Raw genomic sequence first — 25,757 nt, forward strand, 5'->3', positions numbered from 1 at the left:
CCCACCCACCCACCCACCCACCCACCCACCCACCCGTTACCCTCCCGCGAACCATCTCACCCTCGCCTGGGCTTGCGGCAGGTCCTCATACAGCTGATCGGCCTTCTGCTCCGCGATCCGCTTATCCAGCAGACTCAGCCCGAGCTGGTGAAGAGGGGTGTCCATGGTGTTGTAGGAGCTGGCACGGGGAGGGAGGTGGAGGAGGAGGAGGTGAGGGGAATCCAATCCGGTGAGAGGTAAAAGAGGCGGCTCGTTGCGAGGAAGGAAGAGAAGAGCTCCAGAAGACAGGGCAGGACAGGCGATCCGAACCCCCCCTCCGAACCCCTCCCCCCCTCCAAACCCCTCCAAACCCTCCCCCCCTACCAACCTCTTTACCCCCCCGCCCTCACCGTATGAGGTCGATAACCTCCTTCGGAATACGTTTCCGCGCCGCCTTGCTGAAGACAACCTTGCGACCGTCCGCAGTCGACAGCACCGACAGCGACTGACCGCGGCGGCTGGTGGAGCGCTCCTGAGCCGCGTTGGCGCAGCGGACAAACTCCATGCCCACATTAGAGTTTCCTAATCAGGCACCAGCACGACCGGGGGGGAAAACACACACACGTTTAAACTTAGATACTTCGCCTTCAAGAGTGATTTTCTTCTGGGGTTAGGGGATCCCGGCCCGCACAGTTGAAAGAAAAGGTCTAGCAGCTTCTCCTGGTGCAGCAACGTTGACGAGCATGATGATCACGAGGATGGTGACGATGATGTTTCCCTCCCGTTCGTTGTGGTGGTTGTGGTTATGGTGGTTAGTGGTTATGGTGGTTGTGGTGGTCAGAGGACCTCAGATGGAGGTGGAGGCGGTGCGATCCAAAGGCGGAGTAGAAGCCGGCGGAGGGAAGTCGGAAGTGGCAAGAACTGCCCAACAACATCAACAACAACAATTCAAAACTTGGACCCCAAACGGGCATTGAAGCACGGACTTTGGAGCGATGAAAAGTTTGACGGGAGGCCATACATGACGGGGGTCCCGTACATTATCCCCCAGCCAGAGCAAAGCACATACACACACATACACACATACACACACATACACACACATACACACACATACACACACATACACACACATACACACACATACACACACACGCACTTATTTCCTTATACTTGGGGTCCAGCTCGTATCCAAACGCGTCGACTTTCGGAAACGTCACCCTGCTGATCAGCTTCCTGGGGGCCAGGGAGCGGGGGAGAGGGGGCGGAGGGGGCCGGGGGGGGGAAGACGAACCACGAACGAGTGAAGGTGCTGCCAGGGCAAGCGTGTAGAGGGGCCGGAGGGGGGCGGAGGGGGAAGCGACTCAGGGGAAGGGGAGAGCGCACCGCTGAACCCCCCCACCCCGTACCTCACCCACTCACCTCATCTGCCCCGCCCTGTCCTCCGCCTGGGCTGAGTCCTGCACATGATAGGCACGGAAGAAGAGGAGGATGAGGAGGACCAAAGAACTGGATAGGACAGAAACAACCCAACTAAACTGCAAAATGAAAGGAGGCGAAATGCCGTGAGGAGGTGGTGGTGTAGCAGGTGGTAGCAGGAGGCGCAGGAGGAGGAGGTAAGCAGGGCGATGCAACCCGACGCAAAGACATGCAAACGCAGAGGCAAGCAGCCGCAGGTAACATGGTGATCTTCTCCCTCACCCCCTCACCCGCCGCCTTCCCCTGGGGCCCCCATCCCCAACCCCGGAAAGGAACGGAGAAACCAAAGGAGGCCGGTGCAACCCCGGAGGATGCGCCAGACGGTGTCCCAATATCCTCATCGCAGATGCCAGTGCGGCTCCCCACTCCCTTCCTCCTCCTCCTCCTTTCTCCTCCTCCTTCCAACAGGCCAGTTTGCGCTTCCCCGCCCTCCCACCACCGCCCCTTCTCACCAAGTCGCCGACGGAGCCTCCGTCCTCCTGATGCTGCTGTGAGGTGGAGGAGGCGGAGGAGGCGGAGGAGGCGGTGTCGTCCTGCAGCAATCTTCTCCTCCGGGCTGCTTGGCTGGCGACGGCTGAGTCGTCCAGGTCGCTGCTGGCAAGCAAGAGATTGGACAAGGGTGGGAGAGGGAGAGGGGCGGCGGGTCAGGGACGGCCGCCGAGAGCAAGCGAAACGATGGTGTGTGTGTGTGTGTTTGTGTGCTTGTGTGTGTGTGTGTGTGTTTGTGTGTGTGTGTGTTTGTGTGTGTGTGTGTGTTTGTGTGTGTATGTGTGTGTTTGTGTGTTGATAATGCTCTGAGCCGCGATTAGAGGGAAATACCAATGGTGGTACACGGATAACCTTACCGAAGCGAGCTTGTCTTTGTGTGTGTATGTATTTGTGTGTGTGTGGGAGAGACTAGGCGGGTGCAGGAAATACGCGAGGCAGTAGAGACGCGCCGAGGGGAGGCGGGTCGCGGCGGGGAAGGACAGGCACCTAGGCGGCGGACGCAGCGACCTCCCACCTCATCCTTTCGCCCATCGAGAGGATACACGCACGCACGCACGCACGCACGCACGCACGCGCAAACACACCTAATCTCAACGCACGAACGCACGTCATCTCTTCTTTTTGCGGCCCAGCTGGACTCTAGTCCCTTCCTCCCCTCTGCTCCCCAGCAACATACACAGACACACACAGACACACACACAGACACACAGACACACACAGCGGCGCCCATAACGTACAACTCCTGCTGCTGTTGTTGTTGCTGTGAGCCACCAGCTCCGCCTAGGTCCGCCGGCAGCATCTCCCGCACGGACGCCAGATTCTCCTGTGAGGCGGTGAGGATGGAAGGGAGAGGACGGAGGGGTGGAGGGGAAAGACGAACCACAACGAGTGAAGGTGCTGCCAGGGCAAGAGTGTACCAGACGTAGAAAAGGGGGGAGGGGAGTGGAAGGAACAGATGCGAAGTTAAGGAAGAGGGCAAAGGTGGACACAAGGGTGGGGTGGGGGGGTGGAGGGGATGTAAAGAGCCAAAGTGAACAAACAAAGTATAGCGAAAATGGAAGCGTACAGCGTGACGTGTTGTGCCACACGGCAGGGCATGGCCCGACGGTGAAAGGGCACGGGGTTCCCCCAACCATCCGGACAGCCTCAGAAATGCTGGCGCCGGAGATGCAGCACAGAAACACCCGTGGCCGTGGCCCTGGCCGTGGCCGTGCTACGACACTTCGAAGGTCCCTCAGACGAATCTGTGTGTTACTCCTCGAGTCATCTCCAGGGGTTTCCTGGTAGTGGTAGGTGGAGAAAACACCACCACGAAAACCAAAACACGAAGCATGAAACACACACACACACACACACACACACACACACACACACACACACACACACACACACACGCCAGTAAAATTCCCGGGGCACTTGCTCATCCACCGGCGTGCTGACGCCATCCACGTCATCCATTCCGTACCTGTGCATCGATCAGCTCATTGCGCGCCGAATCGACGCGGTTCCGAAGCATCGCGACCAAGCCGGGATCCGAATTTGACTGTACAGCACCACCAAGGATGGTCGTTTAGAGGGCACGGGGCGCGGTGAGGGGGTTGAGGAAAAGCCGAGCGGCGGAGGGACGTGTTTGGGGGGCGAGACGCGGGCAAGGGGAAAGAGAAGGGTAAGACAAGCGACGCACTAGGGTCGCTGGGGTAGCTAAAATCTTTAACAAAAAGGTTCTCTGGCGAACATGGGTTAAGGGGGAAAAGACGAACCACGAACGAGTGAAGCTGCTGCCAGGGCAAGAGTACACCAGGTTAAGGGGGGCCGGGCCGTGGGGGCCGTGGGTTACAACACCAACTATTATTACTGCTCGTCTACTCATACTTGAGCGTTACTATTCAAATTTGAGTAGTAACGCTATCGACGTTGATTCTAACCAATGCAGCCCTATCCTTACCTCCCCCATTGGCGATATTCCCGCCCCGTCAGTCAAGCAATCACAAAGGTGTGCACATCACCCCCTGCGCTCTAAAAGGCAACATGGCCTGCCGCACCTTCTGTGCGTTCACCAGCTCGATTTGCGCGTTCTGCAGCCGCCGGCGGGCCTGTGTGTATGTATGTATGTTTGTAAGTGTGTGAGTGTGTATGCCCGGCGAGCGGTCAACGCCACGAAGAAATGGAATAAAGTTCTAGGACAGGCGAGTCGAGAACAACAAGGAAAGGACGAGAACAAGCGGGCGGCAGGCTCCCGACGTGATTCAAGGAAAGATAAGATTGAGATTTCCTTTGATTGAGATTCCCTCCGCCGACCTATACGACCGACCTATACGCCGAGAGGCCCCAGAAGCCCCAGAGCCCACCTCCCGAACCAGCTTCGCCAGCAGCTGCAGCCTGGCGGCCGCCTCGCCATTCACTGGCTGGCCAGCAGCGGGCACCCAACCGTTGCCGCTGCCATCGCCGCCCGCTGCCGCCTTTGCCTTTGCCATCGCCGCCTCCGCCGCCCGTCGCCGCGTTCCCCCACGGCCCGCCACATCCTCATCGCCTCCAGAGTAAGCCGGGCTGTCCACCGTGAACCCCAGAGACACCTACGAAGCATGTGCCGGGTTTGAGCTCTCTCTCTCCGTTTTATTTCCACCGGGATTCGGATTACTGCTAGATTTGCACAAAGTCAAAACTAGATTGACAGCTGCCTTGTCCGCCCAGCCAGTAAGCATACCCCAAACCCCCGCCCCAACCCCAACCCCAATCCTAAACACAGGAACTAGACGCAGAGAAAGTACACCACGAGGTACAATCCCAAGCTGCGCCGAGTAGCCCCCGGGCAGCCGGGGCAGCCACCCGGCCCCCGCCTCTCCCCCTTCTGCTGACCAGTGCCGACGCCGCCGACTCGTACAGGCGGTCCGTGGTCCCCACGTGCGTGAAGCGCTGCACTCGTTTCTTGGCCACCTCCAGCAGCCGGTCCCGCAGATGTTCGTATCGCAGCAGGCAGGCGCGGAACCCACCGGCGTCGCCCCAGTGGGAGTAGTTGGTGATCCCCAGCACCTGGCGCGGTTACGACGGTATCATGAAGGGGACGAGCAGGAGCAGCAGCGGCAGCAGGGGCAGCGGCAGGGGCAGTAGCGGCAGGGGCAGTAGCGGCAGGGGCAGTAGCGGCAGGGGCAGTAGCGGCAGGGGCAGTAGCGGCAGGGGCAGTAGCGGCAGGGGCAGCGGCAGGGGCAGCAGCAGGGGCAGTAGCGGCAGGGGCAGTAGCGGCAGGGGCAGCGGCAGGGGCAGCAGCAGTAGCGGCAGCGGGAATGGGTTAACGATCATAAGAAGAGAGACAACGAAACCACTTGGTAGGCGTTGGTAGGAAGAACATCAGGATGCGGAGGCGAGGAGGAGCGGTAGCAGCGGAGCAGGAAACAACAGCAGGGACGACAAAGGCGCGACGGTGCAGGAAATGTGCGGAAGGTCACAGACTTCGACAGGGTCTCTGTGAGGGGCGTGCACATGCAACCCCTGAGCCATACGAAGCCGCCGCCATCAACACCCCATAGCCCCCGATTATCGCTCGCGCAGGTCGGCAGGCCGCCAGACCCTGCTCCACTCCCAATAAGGGTACTGCACACTCTCAATATTAGGACCTATCCCCTCACTGGGTGTTGGCAGCTCCTTTCTTTAATGTCTGCAGTTAACCCCCCCCCTCGCCCTGCAACACTGATGATCATGTGTTCTCAGGCTCCAGCCTGTCCCGGTCGACGCTTCTCCCGACATGACCCGACATGAGCGCCGTGTTTACTTTCGCCTCCCCCTTCAGTTCCTCGCAAGCGGTCCCTACCGCTACCCAACGCGCCGCTCCCCCCGACCGAAAAATTTCCCTAGGACTCCTTCCTTGTGGACGCACGCCCACCTGGAACGACGCGCCGTTGTGCAACAGCTCGGACGCGATGGGGTGGTTGGCAAAGTCCTGAGGGGCACAGCACAGATCAGCACATCACGGTAAAGTCCTCTCCGGACAAGGGCATTGGGGAGGCATCCAACAGGGGCCCCGGGTTATGCTTGGCGACCCACCGCAGCGAATGCTGACTGCTGCTATTGCTGCTCCTGCTGCTGCCCTGCTGTTGCTCCTGCTGCTATTGCTGCTCCTGCTGTTGCTATCCTAGAAGCCGTCAGTCAGCAGTAACATCAGTATCAGCCGTGGCGGCTGTTGCAAGTGGCGTCACTGCGCTAACCCACAACCAATGTGGCGGCATCGAGAGGTCCATGTCCCTCGCTCCAAGTACTGTCCTCATTCGGTTACGCCGCGTCACGTCCCCTGTTCGCGTTCGTTTCAATTTCGGGACTGCCGTACCTTGAGGCTTAGCACCAATTCATTGTCGTACGGATCAAGGAGCGGCAGCATGCCCTGTGCCGCCTCTGCCTCCGTGAGCGCATCTCTCGTCTCGTTTGTGGCTTTGTTAAAGAAGTACCGGCGGTCGCCGTCCTCCATCTCCGCCCACACGCCTGGGGGAAGGTAGGGTAGGACCAACCACCGGCAATAACCCCCACGATCGGCAGGCGTGGTAATAGTATACACGCAAAGCATAGAGCATCGATAGCATTGGATGGCACTGCTGAGCATAGCACAGTCGCAGGACAGTGTAGTAATCGTGGTGGCGGGTGAGATCGCTGTCAGGGGCTACGAAGGTCCATGCGACATGGGAAACGTGGTTGTGCGGGTGTAGACGGAATGCAAAACAGGAGGAAAGGGATTGGGAAAATCGTATGCGAGAAACTGCGACGGGGAAATGAAGGAAGGGCTCCCAATAAAGAAGATTGCGATAACAGGATGGCTACTTTCCCAGAGGGTCGCGACCCACATCGCTGTACGGCGCCTAATTAGGTGATTAGGTCACATGATGCGTCGGCCGGGCTGATGTCCCACATCGCGGAGTGGCCGCAGTGACCACAGCTCACTGATGTCATAGCGACCCAAATCAAATGGCGCACGTAGCGACCCACATCGGCCCCATTTCGCCGCGACCCAAATCGTAAGGCAACTGTACAGCCCCTGGAATTGCATGATTGCCACACGGAAACCCAAATCGCATCGCATAGCTTCTCAGCGCATCGCCAAGGGCTGCGGCCCAGGCCGATGCCGATGCGGACAGATCCGCTCTAAGATGAGGAGACAAACCCCCTCCCCGCGTGGCAGTTCCATGAGGCTATCTGGACAAGAAGTACACGCCGCTGTCAGCCACTGGTAACACCGTTTCAAACAAGCACCGCCAGGGCCTCCCAGATCCAAACCCGGTTCCAATCCAGCTCAGTACGCTAGAGAATTCCCAGCCGCAGAAAAGAGAGAGCAGCGTGCTGTGGCTTACCACCCGGAGGCAGCACCTTGGCCTGCGCAGCTGGCACCTGCGGCAGTTTCCCCAGGTGAAGTCCCCAGGGGGCATTGGGTAGAATGTCGAAGAGACGTTATCGATTGCCAGTACCGGATTCTAAGGGAAGGGGCTTCTCAACTACTTGGGCAGGTGAGCCTTGCTTTCGGTGGGGGAATTGGACGCGCTTGAAGTCCGGCCACACATGCGTAAGAACGTCCATGAGGTGAGGGTTCACGCTGATCTGGTCAGTAGCCAGATCCTCTAGAACCAAGCTCTTTGAAGCAGCGGGGATTACGTGTGCGGACAGGGGCTCGTCCCATGCTGAGACAGCCGTACATGTCGACTCGGCGTCTGTTTTGACAAAGTCCCAAGGCCAGCGTATGCCGTCGAGAGGTCCCCACCTTGGCCTTCAGGTCTTCTGCGAAGAACGGCACAAGATACGACCATGGCCATACGTCCTCGGTGGCGATCCTGCCCACCCGCTTGCGGAAATTCTTTGGCCGCCGCAGCGTCCGAGATGCAACCTCCACTGCAAACTCATATGCTGACAAAAATCGATCTACAGGATCACGAAGCTGTGTGATGACCGCAACATCCGGCGGTAACATTGAAACTACGCTGAAGTCGTCATGCGAACTAAGCAAGTAGCAGTTGGGCTGGCTCATATTGGTTATACGCAAGTGATCATAGGCTTTAGGACATCTGAGAGCCGGATGCACGCCCATTCTCAGCAAGCAGCTCTGGAACGTCCGCCCTGCTGTCCGTGGGACGTGCAGGAAGTAAACCAAGTTGGTTCCCATAAATGGTGAAGCCTCCTTACGATGCTTGCTAAGATAGCTATCAGTTAGTGCTTGGCATTCGTCTAGCGACGCCGCTTGTGAAAACGTCCTAAAGCCGAGGCACAAGGCAACGAAAAGCGTTAGGATCATTATTGCGTGATGCCATACACATATATATTTAGAGTTAATATGATAGATGTATGAGTCGTGGAAGATAATCATCTTGGCCAATAACACGATGTGTGCGAACGTAACTCGTCCAACAGTTCGTTACACGGGGCGGGCCGATAACCAGATCACACACTTTCCGGGTACAATCCTCATAAAAGCAATATGTGCAACCCCAAAACCTCCACACATGCAAGATGCAACATTCTGCTTGTCAATACCATAACGCGTTGTGATTTCTGCAACCCTACCAAACCGGCCGGTAACTGTGATTTTTTCAACCCTACCAAACCGGTCGGTAACTACGAATCTTGCAACTCTATCAAACCGGTCGGTAACTAGTTGTTTCGGTACCTGGCCAGTAGGATAACCGATCTAACGAGCTAACGACCCAGTAAATTGGGCCATCAAAGCTATTTAAAGTTTTTAACCACTGGTTCCCTCTATCACGACTAAGCCCTGAAGCCCCTATCATGGCCTTCCACACTTAGCGGCGGCCATGGCAACGTGGAACCGGCAGGCTGCCGGCAACCCCTTATGTCCTTTTGGTAATCACGCCCTCAATCCAGGCTTGGCGACGTCGTCCCATAAAAGTTGGCCCCGCAGCAAGTCTCAGGCGGCATGGGCTTGCAGATGATCTGGTCGTAGTAGCCGTAATTCCACTCTTTGGGATTAGAGCTGTTCCAAAGGTCTGGGCACGGCGCCCCAAGCTCCTGCTCCAGGGAGGCGGTAACCAAGAAGGCAATAGGGGAGGGGGGGCAGCACAAGATCAACTATCCGCAACAAATGAGCTGCCTGGCCCGCAATGAAGCGAGCCGAGGCGGGCGGCGGGGCGCAAGCGTACTGCATATCGGGCCGTCCGACATATGAGAGCACAGCACCACCCCGCGGCCCCAGCTGCCGCACCGTTCAAACACACACATACACACACACACATCCACCCCAAAAGATAACTCCACTCCCTTTCCAGGTAAGCACTGCCCGCGGTTTCGACAGTTTCCGACGCCTGACAACCCAACAGATTCATTTTGGCCTCGAACTCTCCAAGACGAGCAAAACACATGCACCCCTTACGAAACATGAGACACATCCACACCCACACACACATGTCGCGGCGCCCCACCTTCTTCTCCGAGAATGCACTCACTCAGGCATTCACCCAATCACCCACTCATCCACTCACCCATTCACCCCCACACCTACCTTATCCAGCACATAGCCAATGAAGCGGAACGTGTTCATGGCGTCAAAGTGCCAGTCGAACACGGGCGTCTATATCCACGATGCAGTCGGAGCCAGGGGGCCACAACCGGGCAGTGGCAGGCAGCGGGGACGGCCACAGAGACACCAGGACACGAAGACCAGGACAGTTAGTCAGTCAATCCGTCAGTCAGTCAGTCAGTCAGTCTGTCAGTCAGGCAACCCCGGCAGGTGGAAACCCCGTGATGTTGAACCCTCCACCGCTCATGTCAGCTCCCGTGAATCACTCGGCGGGTAGACGTGGGTGAACGGCGGGCGGAGGTTGGTACATTCGTTCAAGAGGACGTTTTACAACCCAACATGCCGCCAGACACAGCGTGATGCGACGGGGGAAGGGGAACAGCCGGGTCCGGGGCCGGCTCCGCGGACCCGTCTCTTTGCGGGTCTGTCAACCAACTGTCAACCAACCGACCAGGTAGCTCAGCCCCCACATGTTTCAGGCGCCCCGACCGCCCAGGGTGGAGCGGACACTGAACCCACACACCATTTTTTTAGTGTAGACATCTTTGAAGGCGCCGGCCGTGCAGCGGTTACAGTTGGGCTTGATGCCGTGAGCCCGAGTGGGCGAGTTGGGCCGCCGGCTGTCGAAGATGAGGGTCGAGTTGAAAGTCTGGAAAGCCTGTGCGATGGGTCGGGTAGAGCGGCGGGACAAAGGATACGCAGGCCAGGATCCAACGGCCGGAAATGAAATTTACATATCAACAATTAGATCTTTTCATTCTGGACACGTGCAATTTTGTTTCATCCGTTTTGGAGTTGATGAGCTTAGGCTCCCATTTACAAGAGCAAAAATATATAATGTATGATGTATAGAATCTGAATCCTTGCAAGTCCGGAGCGAAGACGGAGGTTGGGGCGAGGCGGCATGGCAGCCTGAGGGAGGGAAGGGAGCTGTGTAGTGCGGGTAAGACGAACCACTGGCGAATGAAGCAGGTAACAGATAAATAGACGGATGGTAGCCCGGGAGAAGGCAAATGTGCAGGGGGATTGGAGCTGTCGAGAAGGGGTGGGCTTAGGGTTTTTTTGGGAGACCTGAGACCCGGTGAGTCCTTAACGAACTTACCAGAACATGAACAGCCTGAAGAACGATTGCGGCTGATCGTAGGAGCCCCGCGGGCACAGAGGTGACGGGCTCCCGCGGGGCCCCCTTCCTCCCCGCCCGCCCCCTCCTCATCCACCTCTCCCTTCCATGCTCGGGCCCCGGTGTTCCCCTTCCCCTCTCCTTCCCTTCTCTTCCGCTCTTACTGAAGTCTTGGCGGCTAGGTAGGTAGGTAGGTTTCCGCGGTCATCATCATTACATCATCCCGAGGTCTCCGCCTTCAAGAACGCCTACTGGTCAGTCCTGCTTCTTGTACACTCTTTCCTTGGCAGCAGCTTTTCATGGTTCGTCATGGTTCGTCTTTCCCCCCGGGCCCCCCCCACACACAGCCCCACCAAGTCCCCCCCCAGCTGAACCTACCTCGTACACGGCGGTGTAGTCCAGCAGAGGACCAGCCTGGGGGCGTTACAGCACACCGTTGGGGGTGGGGGGAGTGGGGAAACCATAGGATGCTGATGCTGTTTATTTCATATCACGTAAATATATTACATTATGTTATTTATTGTTATGTCTGATGATGACGATCGTGCAAGAGGGAAACAGAGAGTCAACTGCCCACATGTCCAAAGCTGCAAACTGGTAGGTAGGACTCCCTCCCTGTCGCCTCCCTCCCACCTTTTTTAAAACGCCCCCCGTTTAGCTCCATCCGTTGCTGCTCCCATCGCCTTTTTCGCCTTCCCTTCGCCCTCCACACCTCTTCGCCACGTCGGTAACGCAACGGGGCTTTCCTTCACCTCCGAAACCACGTGGTGTTGGTGACCTCAATCTTTGCTTAGGACTTCAGCCCGTTTCAAACTTTGGAGATGCCGGCAGTTCATCCTTGCAGTTTCCTTGAATATGGTTTTCCCCCTCTTTTAAGTTCCTAGCAACAGCCTCCTATTCCTAAGAGTTTGCCTGATGTGTAAATGCCTGCTGCCGGGAGGAGGGGGCCATGGGGCCTTAAAGTGGAGGAGAACGCGGTGGCGGCAACACGCATGTGCGCGTGCGGGCGCTTCTGAGGATGTGTATAGAGGCGCCCAGGGCCACAGGAACCCCTCCTTTCCCCCTCCTTTCCCCTTCCTTTCCCCCCCCTCCTAGCTCCCCCCTCCAGTCCCCTCCTCACCGCCTGTGTGAAGGCCTGGATGTACTGCTTCGCCACTATGTGATCCAGCAGCCGCTTCTGTACACAACACACGTAGAGACATACATACATGTACACATACACACATAATACATGCAACGGCGGCGCGGGAGAGAAAAGACGCGGGGCAGGGAAGAGCGCGTACGGAGACAGTCATTGGCCAGGAAATGCAGTACAGCAGTACAGCAGTACAGCAGCAGTCCCGCACCACTGTCAGCCGTGGTGGTGGTTATGGCGGTCGTGAACATGCGACGTCCAGAGGGGGCAAAATTTACCTTGCTTGCGTGTCGTTCGGGCTTGCCAGTCGCAACTACCACACCACCCCGCAGCCAAAACCCAAGACGCCAACCCACACGAGCCCATGACTCCCGCCCTACCGCCCCAACTCTCCATCCCCCTTTTCCCCCTTTCCCCCCCCAATTCCCCGCCGCCCACCGCCTTCCACTGATTTAGTGCGGTTGTGAAGGTGTTACACAACCAGGCGGGCAGGTCCGCAATGGAGCGCGCTGAGCCATCCGGGCTGATGGGGTCACCGCAGGCCGCTGCACCGACCCGGTGGGACAGGATGTGGCTGGGGCAGGTGCAGCTGCCGTTCTGGGTTGGGTTGGGGGGAGGAGTTGCGGGTAGTTGCGGGTAGTTAAGGGCAGTTAAGGACAGTTGTCAGGGAGCCAACTGAAAAACGATGCTTAAAGGATGTCATATACAGATACGGGGATGCGGATGCAGATATGGAACCACAAGGCAGCTGGCACAAGACTGCAGCGCGACGCCAAACCCAAGAGACTCAAATACCCAGCACGCTAGGAAGAAAGGCAGGAAAAAGGCCTTTTTCTCAAAGTACGACAACACGTACCACCTTACCTGGACAATGCCGTACAGTCCGCAGGTGATGCACTCGCCGCCAAGCCGGGGTCCCAGGACCTGGCCGCTGCTGGCGGTACATGACGTGGCTCCGAAGGAGGTGAGGGTGTAGGGGGTGAGGGGCGGCGCGGTGAAGGGCAACGTATCGCGGATGCCGGGCTGTGCGGGGGAAGCGGAGGAGGCGGAGGAGGAGGAGGCGAATCTCCGGAGGCGGCGTAGACATTCCTGGAGGTCGAGGAGGGGCCCGGAGTCCGTGGAGGATTTTGATTTTTAAGATTTTAGAATGCTGGGGGGGACGATGGTTGAGGGGGAAATGGTGTAGTAGGAGGTGGGTGGGTGGGTTTGGCAGGGAGGTGAGAGCGGCGTGTGTAGCTGTGTATGGCGGAGATGGGAAGAGGCGGTGATGTTGGTTAAGATGATGATGATGTTGATGATGATGTTGATAATGATATAATGATGGCGCGGGTGATTATGATGGTGGCTGTGGTAGTGGAGGATGTCGCGATGTGAAGGGAGGGACGAGGGCGGCTAGGGAGGGAGGGGCCGGAGGGGGTGGAGGGGCCGGGGCAATAGCAGCAGTTGGATTTCGGTTGGGATTCTCTCGGGCCTGCATGGGTTATGGCGCGCTTCCTAAAACCCCTCAACCCCCACACCGTTCGGCATCCCCCCCGCCACCCCTCATCCTCCCCGCGGCCGCTCCCGCTACCATATATCGCACTGCCCTTGCATCCCCTCCCCCTCCACCCTCTTCTCTGCCTGCCGTCATTGAGAGGGTTAGGACGTGGTACGGCAGGGCTGCCTTAACTCTCTGCCTCCCAACCGTCCCTTCTGCCCCAGCGCACACACCGTTACGGTTCCATTGCCGTCCAGCCCCCGCTTCGAGGCCTCTGCGCAGGCGTCAAACATGGTGCCCATGTACGGCACAATGGCGGGCCTGTTGTACGGCATAATAACGCGAGCATGAGGCACGGAGGGGATCAAGGGTGGAATTTTGAGGGGTCGGCCGCACGTGGCCGGGGTGATGGCCGCCTCTTTTTCAAAAGTGGCACTGCAGTTATCTTGCGTAAACTGCTTACCGAAGCGGGCATGCGGCGCCGTACTTATTGCCGCGTACGGAGAACAGCAGCGTGTTGGTGACGGAGCCGTTGCCAGACATTGCAATCTCGTATGTGACGGGCGCGACCCACAGAATTGGCGTCGCGTTGTTGCTGTACAACATGTACTGCGGCCCCGGCGGCGGCGGAGCGGGACTTGGCGGGCTGGGCTGCGGTGGCGACGTCGGCGGCGCCGTGCCGTCCGTCAGCGGCGACGGCAGCGGCGGCGGCGAAGGGCTCGGCAGCGGCGGCGGTGGGTACGGCACCTCCGCGGGCGTTGGCGGCAGCGGATTGGTGACCCTCAGAGTCATTTGGTACCGCGAATCCGCCTGCCAGGAACCTGCGAAACACATACATGCAAACAACAACACGAACATACATACATACATACATACACACACAACGCACAAGGCCAACATGTACAGCTCTGCCGCAGATTTGTAGGTGTGTGCTACCCTCCCGTACTCCCCTTCTCTGGTGTCTCCGCACTGCCCTGGCGGGTTATGGTCCCCCCCCGTCTTGCCTTGGTCTGTCCCCGGTCGCTGGGGGCGGCCGGGTTACGGAAATCGCATCCCTCCGCCGGCCCTGGTCTTGCCGTATGATGGCATCGTTACACATTACATGCCCTCCTCCCTGCCCTGCTATGAATCTTTTGCAGTAAAGCCTGTCCTGGTCTCCACGGCCTTTTATGTTGTCGTACATCACATGTACCCTCCTCACCAGTTCCTGCCCCAGGCCCACATCATACACACACATACACACACACGCACACACATGCACTCCCTCATGCACTCTCACACACATGCAAACCTGTGAGCAGGAAGCAGTTGCCTATCTGAGGTCCACCACCGCTGCCGCCGGGTGGCGCGGCCGGGTCGACGGGGAAGTCCGCCACCCCGCGGATGGGGATGCCCTGCTGGTCAACAACGAGGTCGTCGTACCTGCGTCGTACAACGCCGTGAAGATGTGTCGACTTGGGAGGATCAAGCTTTCCTAGGAAATGCTGTTTGTTACCAGAGTCAAGTCGATGATCGTTTGTAGGAATCCGGCATGGCCTTTTCCCAGGATCGTACAACTGTACGGAACCATGGGCTGAACCGTAGACCTACCTCTGCAGTTTAAAGCTTCCCCCGTAGAAGGGGTCTGTTCCAAGCACTTCGTAGACTGTGGAGATTTCCACGGCATTCAGCTCGCCGGTGCCGGATGAGAAAAAACTTGTTGACGCGAAATCACTGTATGGCCCCACTTCTGTGCTTTCGTTAACCGTAAATATTGTCCCGCCCTGCTTTAGTTCTAGGATGGTGAAGGTATCGGCCGTTAGTGTGATGCTTGTCGTTGTAAAACAGAAGAACATGGAGCTTGGGGCGACGAAGCGAGGCGTGCTAAATTCCAATGTAATTTGGTTGGTATCATTATATGCAACGCTTGTGAGCAGCAAAATGCGGCACATAACGCCTGTTAGTGAAGCTGCGGATGACATTTCCAACCGCTGGCAGCACGGACAACGAGCTTTTAAGCAATTCCATACGCATCCTCTGCGCTAACGGAAATCCAATCTGGATGAACTTGCTGTAAGCTTCCAGTCGCAAATTTTTGTTCTAACTAGATCCAGAGCTGTACGGGAGACAACATATTTCACGAGCTACTTGTTATACCACCCAACATACACGCAAGCACCAGATTCTCAAACGGAACAAGTATGGCTTGACATCTCAGCAGCATGAAGGGAAGCAAGTCCCAGGAATGCTGCCGTTACTTGCTCCTACAGCGGTCGCATCCATACCCGCGACAGCATCCGTGTAATCGTGGAAGACCCCGTCCTAACACACAGACTGCCTAAATATACACGCAGACCGACATCATTATGCCGCGGGAGAGCTGCCTGGCTGACATTATCATGTCACAAGCACATCGTCCCCTTCCCCGCTCCTTACAGGACCAGCCCATTCCTGCTACAGAAATGCTAACTAAAACTCCCTGCTTTATGTATGCAACATCACCTCTATTTTGGGGATCTTCCCCTCTAGCGCATATATCCCTGTGCTTGCCTGTTGCGGCAATCGGCAACAGCGGGCACGTGGCAAACCCCTACACATACTTCACCGAGGAAGCATAGCTGCTAATTTGTACACGATGAATGATAAATGACCGCGTGAATACCTCGTCTCGTTATTGGCTAGCACCTAGATAAGGACAGTTGCCGACCGGCTACTGGGCAGGCGGAGCTCACGCATCTACACATACTTAGCAGGAGCAGCAAATTCACCCTTGCCCATCACTACCTCCGCATGCTCGCTATCCAAACTCCTGCCACGTGAAAACACAGAGCAAACCACGCCACGGCGCAGGAAAAACACGGGAGAGAGACAGAGAGGGAGAGCTGCTTCCCAAGGAAAAGCAAAATGAGAAAAAAAGAACACCACGTAGGAGAAATGCCGGCTGTGGTGCCCCGTTGGGAGTGGTGTTCATCATCCTTATCGGGGACCTAACCAGCCATGCACACCGCGCGGCTCAGGACCTGGTACGCCTGCTGAACCGCCTTGAACCGCTCCTCCGCCGCCGCGCGCACCGCCGCGTCCGCTCCGTGGTGCAGATCTGGATGCGTCTCCTTGGCACGCGCACGGAAGGCCGCCTTGACCGCCGCCGCATCCAGGGCCATACCCACCTCCAACCCCAGCACCGTCATATGTGCACGCAGCTCAGGAGGGTGGTGCTGCTGCGATCGCTGGCCGCCGCCACCGCCGCCGTACGACTGCTGCTGGTTCTGGTGGTGAAAGTAGCTGCGGCCGCTGCTGCTGCTACCGCTGCCGCCAGCTGAAGATGATGACGAAGAAGAAGAAGAAGATGACGAGGAAGAAGCGCCGGTTCCGGAGCCTCCAGCGGCTGCTGCGGCCTGGAAGCGCTGCCACCATTCCGCCGTGAACTGCTCCGCGGACCGGGGATGTGCGGACTGCCTGCCGCCGCCGCCGCCGCTGGTGAAGCCGCTGCCGCTGGCTGCTGCACCGTTGTAGCTCCAAAACTGCGAGAACCAGTCCCTAGAAAATGGGGACACAGCATGTAGGGATAAGCGGAGGGAGAGGAGAGATGAACGACGCATATAGAGTGCGCTAGGGACGTAGATGTGGCGATATGATGCGAAGAGAGCAAGACAAACCCAGCGGCTCGTGGGGGGGATCGTTTGAGGGACCGGCCGAAAGCGCATTGTTGGACAGGGAGTTGTTGAGCAGGCAAATGTGGGAACTTTTGGAGCTCACAAAAGCTAGATTAAAAAAATCTGGTGTGTGACGGCATGCATTTGCATATTTGAACGTACACGTAACGCCAGAAACTACGTGGTTTTCGGTGATCCCGGGAATGATCCGCACTATCCCCTTTTTCCGGCTGCGGACAGGGGTACGCACGTAGCAACGGGCGTGTCCCCAGATCCCCAGCCCCATATCACCCATACACCCCATATCACCCATGCTGATCTGCACACCTTTGCAAGCCTCCGAGCGCCGAAACTACCGGCAACTTTCTGCGCCCCTTCGTCACCCTTTCCTAGAACGCGCGATGCAAACAGTTACACGTAAACATCATATCCAAGTTCAAGCTGTACACCATTTCCTGGTTACCAACTCCACCACAACTAGTGTATATCGCATCCCCCCCTCACGATGATATTTTCCCCCCGGTTTACCTGTCGTCATCATATGCGGACTGGTAGAACTTGCTGCGGCTCCGGCCTCCGCCGCTGCCGTACTCCAACGGCTCCGAAGACGACCGCCGGTCCTCACCATCTTGCGACATGAACTCTGCATACTCCTCATAGCTAACGTAATGTTTCCGCCAGCGCTTGGTAAACCACGCTACACCGCGCCTGCCCTGTCGGCGCTCGCCCTGCTGTGGAGGTTGCTGCTGCGGCTGTTGTTGTTCTTGGTGCGCTCGGAATGTTGTCGCATCTTCACGCCGTCGCCTTGTGCGGTCACCCTCCGCTTGATTTTGCCTCTGCTGCTGCTGCAGCTGCCGCCTCTGCCATTGCTCCTGTGTATGCTGCCGTTGCGCCTGCTGTTGTTGTTGCTGCTGCTGCTTCTGCGTATGATGGTACTTATGCTGTTGCTGCTGTTGTTGCTGAGCGCAATCTTGGTAACCGTCATCGCTACGGCGTTGTGCCTGATGGGTCCGATGATTCAGATGGGAATTCTGGCCCCCACCAAACACCCACTCGCCCCCTTCTCCCTCATCCTCATCCCCTATTGCATCGTACTTGCAGCCGCCGGCGCCGCTGCCGCTACCGTTGCCGGCGCGCCGGCGGCGGCGGCTACTGTAGATTGTTCCTCCACGCCTCCCGGTCCTTCCCCATTCACCACCCTCGTCCTCAACCTCGTACGGCGACCATGCACGTTCCCAGCTGCGAGATCTGCGGTAACTGCCACGACCCAGATCAGGTCCGGGTCCCGCGGTCTGATGATGATGATGCGGCGGACTTGCATACCGCCAGCGACTACTACTACTACTACTGCCATTACTGCTGCTACTGGACCAATTTCCATGGCCGCGAAATGGGTTTTCTTCAGCGCCTTCTTCCACAGCGTAGCCGTGAAGCTCCACGCGGACATGGGAATGGCTGCGGCCGCGGCCGTGTGTCCGCTGCGGCAGCCGCTCAAATATGATGTTGTGGAGATGGTTGTACTCGTCGTCGTACACATGATCGTACGCGTCGTGGCGTCCCTGACGACGGCTGCTGTTGGTGCCACTGCTGTTACTTGTACTGCCGCTGCAGGCATCATCATGGGCTGCGGTGTAGGAAGTGTCCGAGGCGGAGGTGGCCGAGGCCGCGGTGCTATGGCTACGGCCTGTGCCCTGCCCCGTGCCGGCGCTGCCGCCGGCGCTGCCGCTGAAGCTGTTGTTGCTGTCAGGGCTCTTGGTCGTGGTGGTGGTGCTAGTATTATGTGTGCGCCTGGGGCCTGATGCTGCTTTCGAAGAGCCTCCGTGCTCAGTTCTGGAGCCGTTCGCCGCGGTACTGCGGCCGTGAGAGGCAGCAGCATCTGGCTTGTCCCCAGACATGTTTGCGCCTGCGACACGAAGTCAACAGTGTCTATTAGTGGAGTTACCCTTTGTGCCTAAGCTTGTGCAGCATCACGTTATTAAACTGCGGTTGATTATGTTGACATTATATGAGGAGTTCGGCGTGGGGCAGACTCTACCAGCAGAGTCGGTCAAGCCCTGCCACGCCGGTTCTCACCGCATTGTGAGGTAGCGTTGGGATATTCAGCCCGTGTCGGCGGTGGAACCCCTTCCAGGTGCTTTACGAGATAGTCCAAGTCATCGGGGTGCAGACGGTCCGGGAGCCGATCGGCAAACTCCTCCAAGAGTTGACCGCGCTTCGTAACTGATATCCTGGATGACGACGATACTTGGCGGAGCTCAAATAGTCCGTCGGCGGCATGCCAGAGTAGGGAAGGTGATGCCTGAGGTCAGTGAAAGACGGAGACTGCGGTACTGATGACCGGTACCCTTGCAGCGGCAAACAAATCCAGTCAGCCCCACCATGCTGGAAGGAAACAGGGCTTGTGTTACAAGCTTGATTGGCAAAGCAGTCGATGCAGCCCAGAAAGAGCGTGCCATTATCGGTAAATATTTAGGCTAGGCCTACACCGTCGCTACATGAATTATCGTTTATTGGTTCATAAGGTCTATTTCGGCCAAGCAGAATGTTGCTAATTATGCCCTATTCAGGATATAACGACATCGCCGTATCAATACTGCATCGATTGCTATTCCATGGCCTGTGGAAAGTTTTTAGCGCATTACAAAGTACCAGTCACACGATGGTATAAATCTGTTGTTCCAGGCATACTATGAAAGGGATTAGCCGAAGCCCCGAAAAGACTGCTACCGTAAATTGCGAAACGTTGGGTCGTCTGGACACGCGTAATTGAGCCAGGTCCAACTGGAGACGCAAATCAACGACGTTCCTTTTTAGCTCGCTGCTGTTAAGCCCGTCGGAATGCCGGGGAAGGCACCCGCTGCCGGCGGCGGCGGGCCATCCGGACGTAAGCTTAAGCGTGTGAACGCCGCTACACGCGGTTCCCGAGCGGCCGGCGACGACGACGTTTATGCTGCTGACCCTGGCCCTTCACCGAAAGCCTCTCCGGCCACTAAGCCACGCAAAGGCTCGACGAAGCAAGGCCCCAGCGGCCGTGGCCGCGATCGCGGTCCCAGGGTTGCCGCCAGCACCACACGCGGCACCAGGGCTCCTGCCCGCCGTGACCCCGCTGCTGCCTCCGCCGAGGCGGCGTTAGCGGACGCTGAAGCCCCTGCTAAGAAGAGACGCAAGCGTGGCGTCGCTTTTTGGGACAGCTTGCCGGGCTGGCAGGAAGTCGAGATCGGCGACGACTTCCTGCTGGGCGCGGAAGAGGGCGGCTTTGCGGGTCTGGAAATCTTGGAAGATCCTGCCGTACTGGGTCATTACATGGTTGAAAATCAAGGGGCCCGGGATGATGATGATGACAAGGACGACGCAGGCGCTGCCAGCGACGGCGACGACGCCGGTGATGGCGATGATGACGGGGATTCCGAGGAGGGCTTAGAGCAGCCGGATGGCGGCGATGGCGGCGATAGTGCTGGGGAGGGGGCCCAGAAGAAGAAGGAGAAGGCAGCCGCAGGCAAGGGAGGGGATGAAGAGGCGGTGGAGGACCCAGCGGCGGCGGCTGCCGCCGCCGCCGCCGCGGAGGAGCGAAAGCAGCGCCAGAGGGAACGATTGAAGGCGAAGAAGGCGCGGCGGAAGGCACGACGATTACAGCGGTTGGCGGGTGGTAGTGCCGATGGCAATGGTTCTGGTTCCGGAGCTGACGTCAGCGACGACGGCGATGATGACGATCATGACAACGACAGCCGTGCCGCTGACGCGGGGGATGCCGATGCCGGACAGACAAACGCGAGACAGCCGAAGCAGGGTCCCACATCGCAGGGGGCGGCGACAGCAGCGGCAAAGCCATCTCGCCGCGAAGCTGCTACTGCTGCTACTGCTCAGGAAGGGGGAAAGGATGGGAACGAAGAAGAAGAGGACGATGCGGATGGGGCGGCTGACAGCAGCGATAACGATGAAGACGAGGGCAAGGACGAAGGCGAGGTTGATGACGATGAGTTTAATGGTATTGATGACGATGATGATGATGATGATGATGAGCTCATGGATTCGGATTCCGCGATGGAGCAGGAAGAGGATGAGGCGGAGCCGGTTCCGGAGCGGCCGCTGCTGCTGCAACGTCGCCAGGATTCAGTAAATCCAAGCAAGGCGGATTTGGATCTCAGCGCCTGGGCGGAGTTCGAGCTGCATCCCGACGTGCTCGCGGGCCTGGCGGCGTGTGGCTTTACCTCCCCGACCCCCATCCAGCGGGAGTGCCTGCACCCGGCCATCCGCGCCCGTGTCGATATCATCGGCGCTGCTCAAACGGGCTCGGGCAAGACGCTGGCGTTTGGGCTGCCCATCATGCACAAGCTGGCGGCGGAGCGGGCTGCCGCTGCGGCCGCGGACATGGACATGGAGGCGGGGTCGGTGGAGGAGGAGGGACAGGGGGAGGAGGAGGCTGCAGTGGAGGAGGTGGTGGTGGAGGAGGAGGAGATGGAGGAGGAGGGACAAGGGGAGGAAGGGGGGACCTCAGGGGGGGTAGCTAAGGAGGAGCTTGAGGAGGAGGAGGAGGCGGGGATGGAGAAGCATGCGCGGCGGCAGAGCCAGCGGCAGCAGCAGCAGCGGCAGCAGAAGGCGCAGCGACTGCAGCTTCAGAGGGAGAAGCGTGGAGTGGTGGAAACCCCTAAGCAGCGGGGGAAGCAGCTGCAGCGCCAGGTGCCGATGGGCCCTGCGCCGCAACCCGGGCCGCTGCGGGCGCTGATCCTGACACCCACACGCGAGCTCGCGTTGCAGGTGCGGATGAAAAAATTGGATCCGGAATTGCATCTGGTTTTGGATCCGATCCATTCAGGTTTGGGTTTAGATGGGCTGGAGAGGCGGTGTGGTGTCTAGTGTGGTGGTGATGACGCGGCGGCGGCCCTCCTAAAACCCTAAATCCCCCGGGCGAAGAATTCTCCGCGCAGTTTGGATCCCTCGGGGAAAGGCCGTTGCTTTAAACGTCTTTCCGTTGTTCCCGTTGTGATTTGTGTTTCATGGATTTCCTCTCAGCCAATCCAACCCGCCCCGAACGCCGCCGTCGTCGGGTAACCCTTTCCCTTTCGCCCTTACCACTTACCGCCACCACTATCACCACCACTTACCGCCACCACCACCACTATCATCACCACCACCGCCACCACCACCGCCGTGATCACCACCACCACTATCATCACCATCATTATATGAGTCCCAACCAACCCAACCAACCACCTACCCAACCACCTACCCAACCAACCCAACCCATCCGCCCCCCCGCACCAGGTGTGCAGCCACCTCCAGGTGATCGGTCGCGTCTGCGGGGTACGAGTGGCGGCCATTGTCGGAGGTATCAGTGACGTCAAGCAGGCACGGCTGCTGGCGGCACGACCTGCCGTACTGGTGGCCACACCAGGGCGACTCTGGGACCTCATGTGCAGGTGGGGGAGAGGGGAGGGGGGGGAAAGGGGTCGAGTGTAAAAACCCAAATCCAAATCTGGATCTAAAGCCCACAATACAACATCAGGGTGGGGTGTAGCGGGGGGGTGACGGTTTTGTTGGAGGGATTGGCGCTACTCGGCGAGGAGCCGAGCTGGACGTGTAGAAACGCATAAGCGTGTGAACGCGTGTGTGTGTGGATGCGGGCGTTACATCGCCCCCCGCCGACCAGCTAGCCCTGACCTAAAGGAAAGACCTCCGCAGCTATGTATGTATGTATGCATGTGGGCACACATCCATATGTGCTTGGTCGTGTCTTGGTCGCAGCTGAGTGGACACCCCCTCGTCCGCCGTTGTTCTCTTTCACTCCCGCCAATACACCCCCCCCTCCTCACTCCTTCCCCCCTCCTCTCTGCCCCCTACCCCCCTCCTTCCTCACCCCTATCCGTCTATTTCCGGTATCTGCTTCATTCGCCAGTGGTTCGTCTCACCCCTCCTCCCTCCCCCCCACCCCCCCGGCCCCCAGACCCCCCTCCACAGACCGCCACGGGCCCCGGGCCGCCGCCCACCTCGCCGACCTCACTCACCTCTCCTTCCTCGTCCTGGACGAGGCGGACAGAATGGTGGCGCAGGGGCACTACAAGGTGAGGGGGGACGGGAAGGGAACTGGGGGGGGAGGGGGAGGTGCTGGCGCGGGCAGAGGGCGAACCCGCCACTCAACCATCACCCACACGCACACACGCACCCTCTCTCACGCCCGTAAGTCCGCACCGCGCCATGCCCCCCTCGTCCCGCCCTCCCTCCCCTCGCCCATACACACGCACCGGGTCTCCAACCTCTTCCCCCTCACCCTCACCCTCTTTCCAGGAGCTTAGCAGCATCCTGGAGCGGCTGCCCCACCCCACCATGGCGCGGGAGACCACGTGCGATCCGGAGTTCGAGGAGCAGCTGAGGGCGGCTCGGGAGAAGGAGGGGCGAGAGAAGCGGATGAAGCAGGAGCAGCAGCGGCAGCAAGGAGGGCAGAAGAGGGGGGAGGAGGAGGAGGAAGGAGAGGAGGAAGGGGAGGAAGGAGAGGAGGAAGGGGAGGAGGAAGGAGAGGAGGAAGGAGAGGAAGGGGCTGTAGACATTGAGAAGGAGGGGAAGGAGGAGGAAGTGGAAGGTGGCGAGGGCGGGGGCGATGATGATAGCGGCAAGCAGCAGCAGCAGCAGCAGCAGCGCGGCAAGAAGCATCTGCTGCAGACCTTTGTGTTTTCGGCGACACTGACGTTACCGCTCTTCCTCAAGAAGCGTCTCCGTCGCGGCGGCGGCGGCGCCGGCGGCGGCGCCGCCACCCTGGAGTCGCTTATGGACCGGGTTCCTTTCCGTACATCGCCGCCGCCCCGGGTGGTGGACCTGACTCCGCAGCGGCGGCTGGCAGACCGAGTAGCGGAGGCGGCGGTGAGAATGAGGGTCTTGGGTTTGGACCTGTACGACGGTCTCTCCATCTTCAGCAGTACAGCAGTACAGTATCGATATCCTTAGTTGCCCCCTCCTACCCCTTCTTGCCCGTGTACTATTTTGGGTGTAGTCGGCCCTTCGCTTCTTCATGTTGTTACCAACATCAACATGGCGCTCGAAATCTAGAGAGCCATTTTTAGCTGGAAATTTAGCCTTTTTTTGAACTTGCACCCTCCCCACGCACATAGTCAACCTGGATTCCCTTTTTGAAAACACACACACACACATGCGAACACAGGTGAACTGCCTGGACACGGAGCGCGACGAGGTTTTGTACTACCTCCTGGCCGTACATCCCGGCCGTACACTTGTGTTTGCGAATGCCGTGTCTGCCATTCGCCGAGTTGCAGCGCTCCTGAAGGCGCTTGGGCTGCCGGCGCTGGCGTTGCATGCCCAGCAGCAGCAGCGGCAACGGCTGAAGGTATGTGACAAGGGTGGTGGTGGCGGTGATAGTGGTGGTGGTGCCTACCCCGCCCCCGCTCGCTTCCCCTACCTTCCTGCCTGATTTGCTACCACGGACGTTCACGACGTGACCTATACGGCAGTTCTGCACTGCATGTTTGGTAATCTTCACATACATACATACATACATACATACACATCCGTCCTCTCGCTCCTGTACGACACCTTTCCACAGGCTCTGGACCGATTCCGTTCACAGCCGCAATCCGTACTGGTGGCTACTGACGTGGCGGCCAGAGGTCTGGACATCCCGGGAGTGACGACTGTCGTACACTACCAGCTGCCCGCGTCAGCCGACACGTACATCCACAGGTGGGGAACGGGAGGGGGAAGGGAAGTGTGTGTGTGGGGGGGTACTTATGGTACGTGGGCGGAACGGCGGTGTGGTATGTAATAAAAGGGTGTTGGGGATGGAGGAGGAGGGCGGATGTCTGCGGTGAAAATTTACGACTTGTGTTGGTCGTGGGTGTGAGTGCATCGCTTTGCGCGTCTCTCTCTCTCTCACACACACACATATACACACATGCACACGTACCTCCCAAACCCGCAACTAACAAAACCCCCAACTAACAAACGTCACCCAGAAAGGCAGATGGCCCCTTCCCCTGCGAAACCCAAGCTCCCAAACAATTCAGCTTCCCCAACCGCCCAACTACTTTAACCGCCGTAGATGTGGTCGTACAGCCCGCGGTTTGGAAGGTGACGGCATCTCCATCGCCCTGGTGTCGCCCGCGGAGGCGGCCCGGTTCGCAGGGCTGGGCAGAGTGCTGGGCAGGGAGCCCCCGCCCTCCTTCCCCATCGACCAGTCGCTCATGCCGCAGGTAGGGGGGTGTATGTGTGTGTGCCTGTGTGTATGTGCCTATGTGTTTGTCCGTAAATGCTGCTGTCCGTGTTGGGGGAAAGTACGACATCAGTGGGTCGTACAGTCTGGGTTTTTCCAGTGTCCATTTTCTAATAACGTCTACGGCCCCTTCTTTCCCCCGGGGCTTTATAAAAGGTTCGCGCGCGTGTACGGCTGGCGATTCGGTTGGACGAGATTGAACGCAAGGAGCGGAAACAGCGGGCGGAAGAGGCGTGGCGCCGGACGAATGCCAAGGTACGGCAAAGAGTACGGCAAAGTACGATGCGGTACGCAGGAGGAAGAGTTGTGGTCGGACGGAAGCGGCGTTGGTGTTGGTGGCATTTTCTTTCTAACGATTGGCCCTGAGTACTGTCATTACTCGCCACTTGACATTCCCCCGTTGACAATGCCAACCACATGACCACAAAGTACGGTTTGTTTGCGACACAGACATTCACACACACACACACACACACCCCTTCTCCCCGGCGTATATTACCCCCACTGGGGCCACTTTTTTTGCTAACAGCCTTCCCCCTGCCGCTCCCCCCCCCTTTACCTGCCGCCCCCTAAGGCTATGGGTTTGGACGTCAGTGATGACGACGCCGGCGGGGCAGTGTACGACGAAGATGACGATGAGGGTGGCGGCGGCGGCGGCGGTAAGCGGCTCCGCAATGGCCGTCATGCTCGTCCCAGCGCTCAGGCGACGGCGTTACGTCAGCAACTGGCG

The 25,757-nt window shown here is 58.5% G+C and overlaps 4 protein-coding genes across 4 annotated transcripts in view; 1 reads left to right on the forward strand and 3 right to left on the reverse strand.

Moving 5' to 3' along the window:
* Positions 1-8,080, reverse strand: part of VOLCADRAFT_121526 (uncharacterized protein) — a gene marked incomplete at both ends in the record, with an annotated part of 8,517 nt that extends 437 nt beyond the window's left edge. Inside the window, 14 exons of the mRNA XM_002956395.1 lie at positions 61-178; positions 390-561; positions 1,139-1,215; positions 1,402-1,439; positions 1,911-2,049; positions 2,685-2,770; positions 3,413-3,490; positions 3,990-4,040; positions 4,296-4,520; positions 4,804-4,977; positions 5,825-5,881; positions 6,266-6,417; positions 7,278-7,314; positions 7,682-8,080. Coding sequence (XP_002956441.1) covers positions 61-178; positions 390-561; positions 1,139-1,215; positions 1,402-1,439; positions 1,911-2,049; positions 2,685-2,770; positions 3,413-3,490; positions 3,990-4,040; positions 4,296-4,520; positions 4,804-4,977; positions 5,825-5,881; positions 6,266-6,417; positions 7,278-7,314; positions 7,682-8,080 — 1,803 coding nt within the window. The remainder of the gene's footprint in view (positions 1-60; positions 179-389; positions 562-1,138; positions 1,216-1,401; positions 1,440-1,910; positions 2,050-2,684; positions 2,771-3,412; positions 3,491-3,989; positions 4,041-4,295; positions 4,521-4,803; positions 4,978-5,824; positions 5,882-6,265; positions 6,418-7,277; positions 7,315-7,681) is intronic.
* A 235-nt stretch (positions 8,081-8,315) lies between these two features.
* Positions 8,316-15,141, reverse strand: VOLCADRAFT_107220 (uncharacterized protein; the record flags this gene model as incomplete). The annotated part of the gene is made up of 11 exons (XM_002956396.1): positions 8,316-8,940; positions 9,431-9,499; positions 9,972-10,106; positions 10,947-10,982; positions 11,689-11,745; positions 12,142-12,300; positions 12,568-12,726; positions 13,414-13,501; positions 13,644-14,001; positions 14,472-14,602; positions 14,771-15,141. The coding sequence occupies 11 exons, from the start codon at positions 15,139-15,141 to the stop codon at positions 8,788-8,790; spliced, it is 1,716 nt and encodes a 571-aa protein (XP_002956442.1). The 3' UTR covers positions 8,316-8,787.
* A 1,005-nt stretch (positions 15,142-16,146) lies between these two features.
* Positions 16,147-18,707, reverse strand: VOLCADRAFT_97409 (uncharacterized protein; the record flags this gene model as incomplete). The annotated part of the gene is made up of 2 exons (XM_002956397.1): positions 16,147-16,696; positions 17,341-18,707. The coding sequence occupies 2 exons, from the start codon at positions 18,705-18,707 to the stop codon at positions 16,147-16,149; spliced, it is 1,917 nt and encodes a 638-aa protein (XP_002956443.1).
* A 2,245-nt stretch (positions 18,708-20,952) lies between these two features.
* Positions 20,953-24,962, forward strand: VOLCADRAFT_31081 (uncharacterized protein; the record flags this gene model as incomplete). Its single annotated transcript, XM_002956337.1, has 8 exons — positions 20,953-21,201; positions 21,268-21,567; positions 22,075-22,223; positions 22,754-22,871; positions 23,422-23,664; positions 23,963-24,145; positions 24,362-24,498; positions 24,857-24,962. Coding segments are annotated over 8 exons (1,485 nt in total), but the record flags the coding sequence as incomplete, so codon positions are not given.
* Positions 24,963-25,757: the final 795 nt, after the last annotated feature.

Source organism: Volvox carteri, assembly GCF_000143455.1.
Source record: "Volvox carteri f. nagariensis unplaced genomic scaffold VOLCAscaffold_60, whole genome shotgun sequence".
NCBI classification, from domain to species: domain Eukaryota; kingdom Viridiplantae; phylum Chlorophyta; class Chlorophyceae; order Chlamydomonadales; family Volvocaceae; genus Volvox; species Volvox carteri.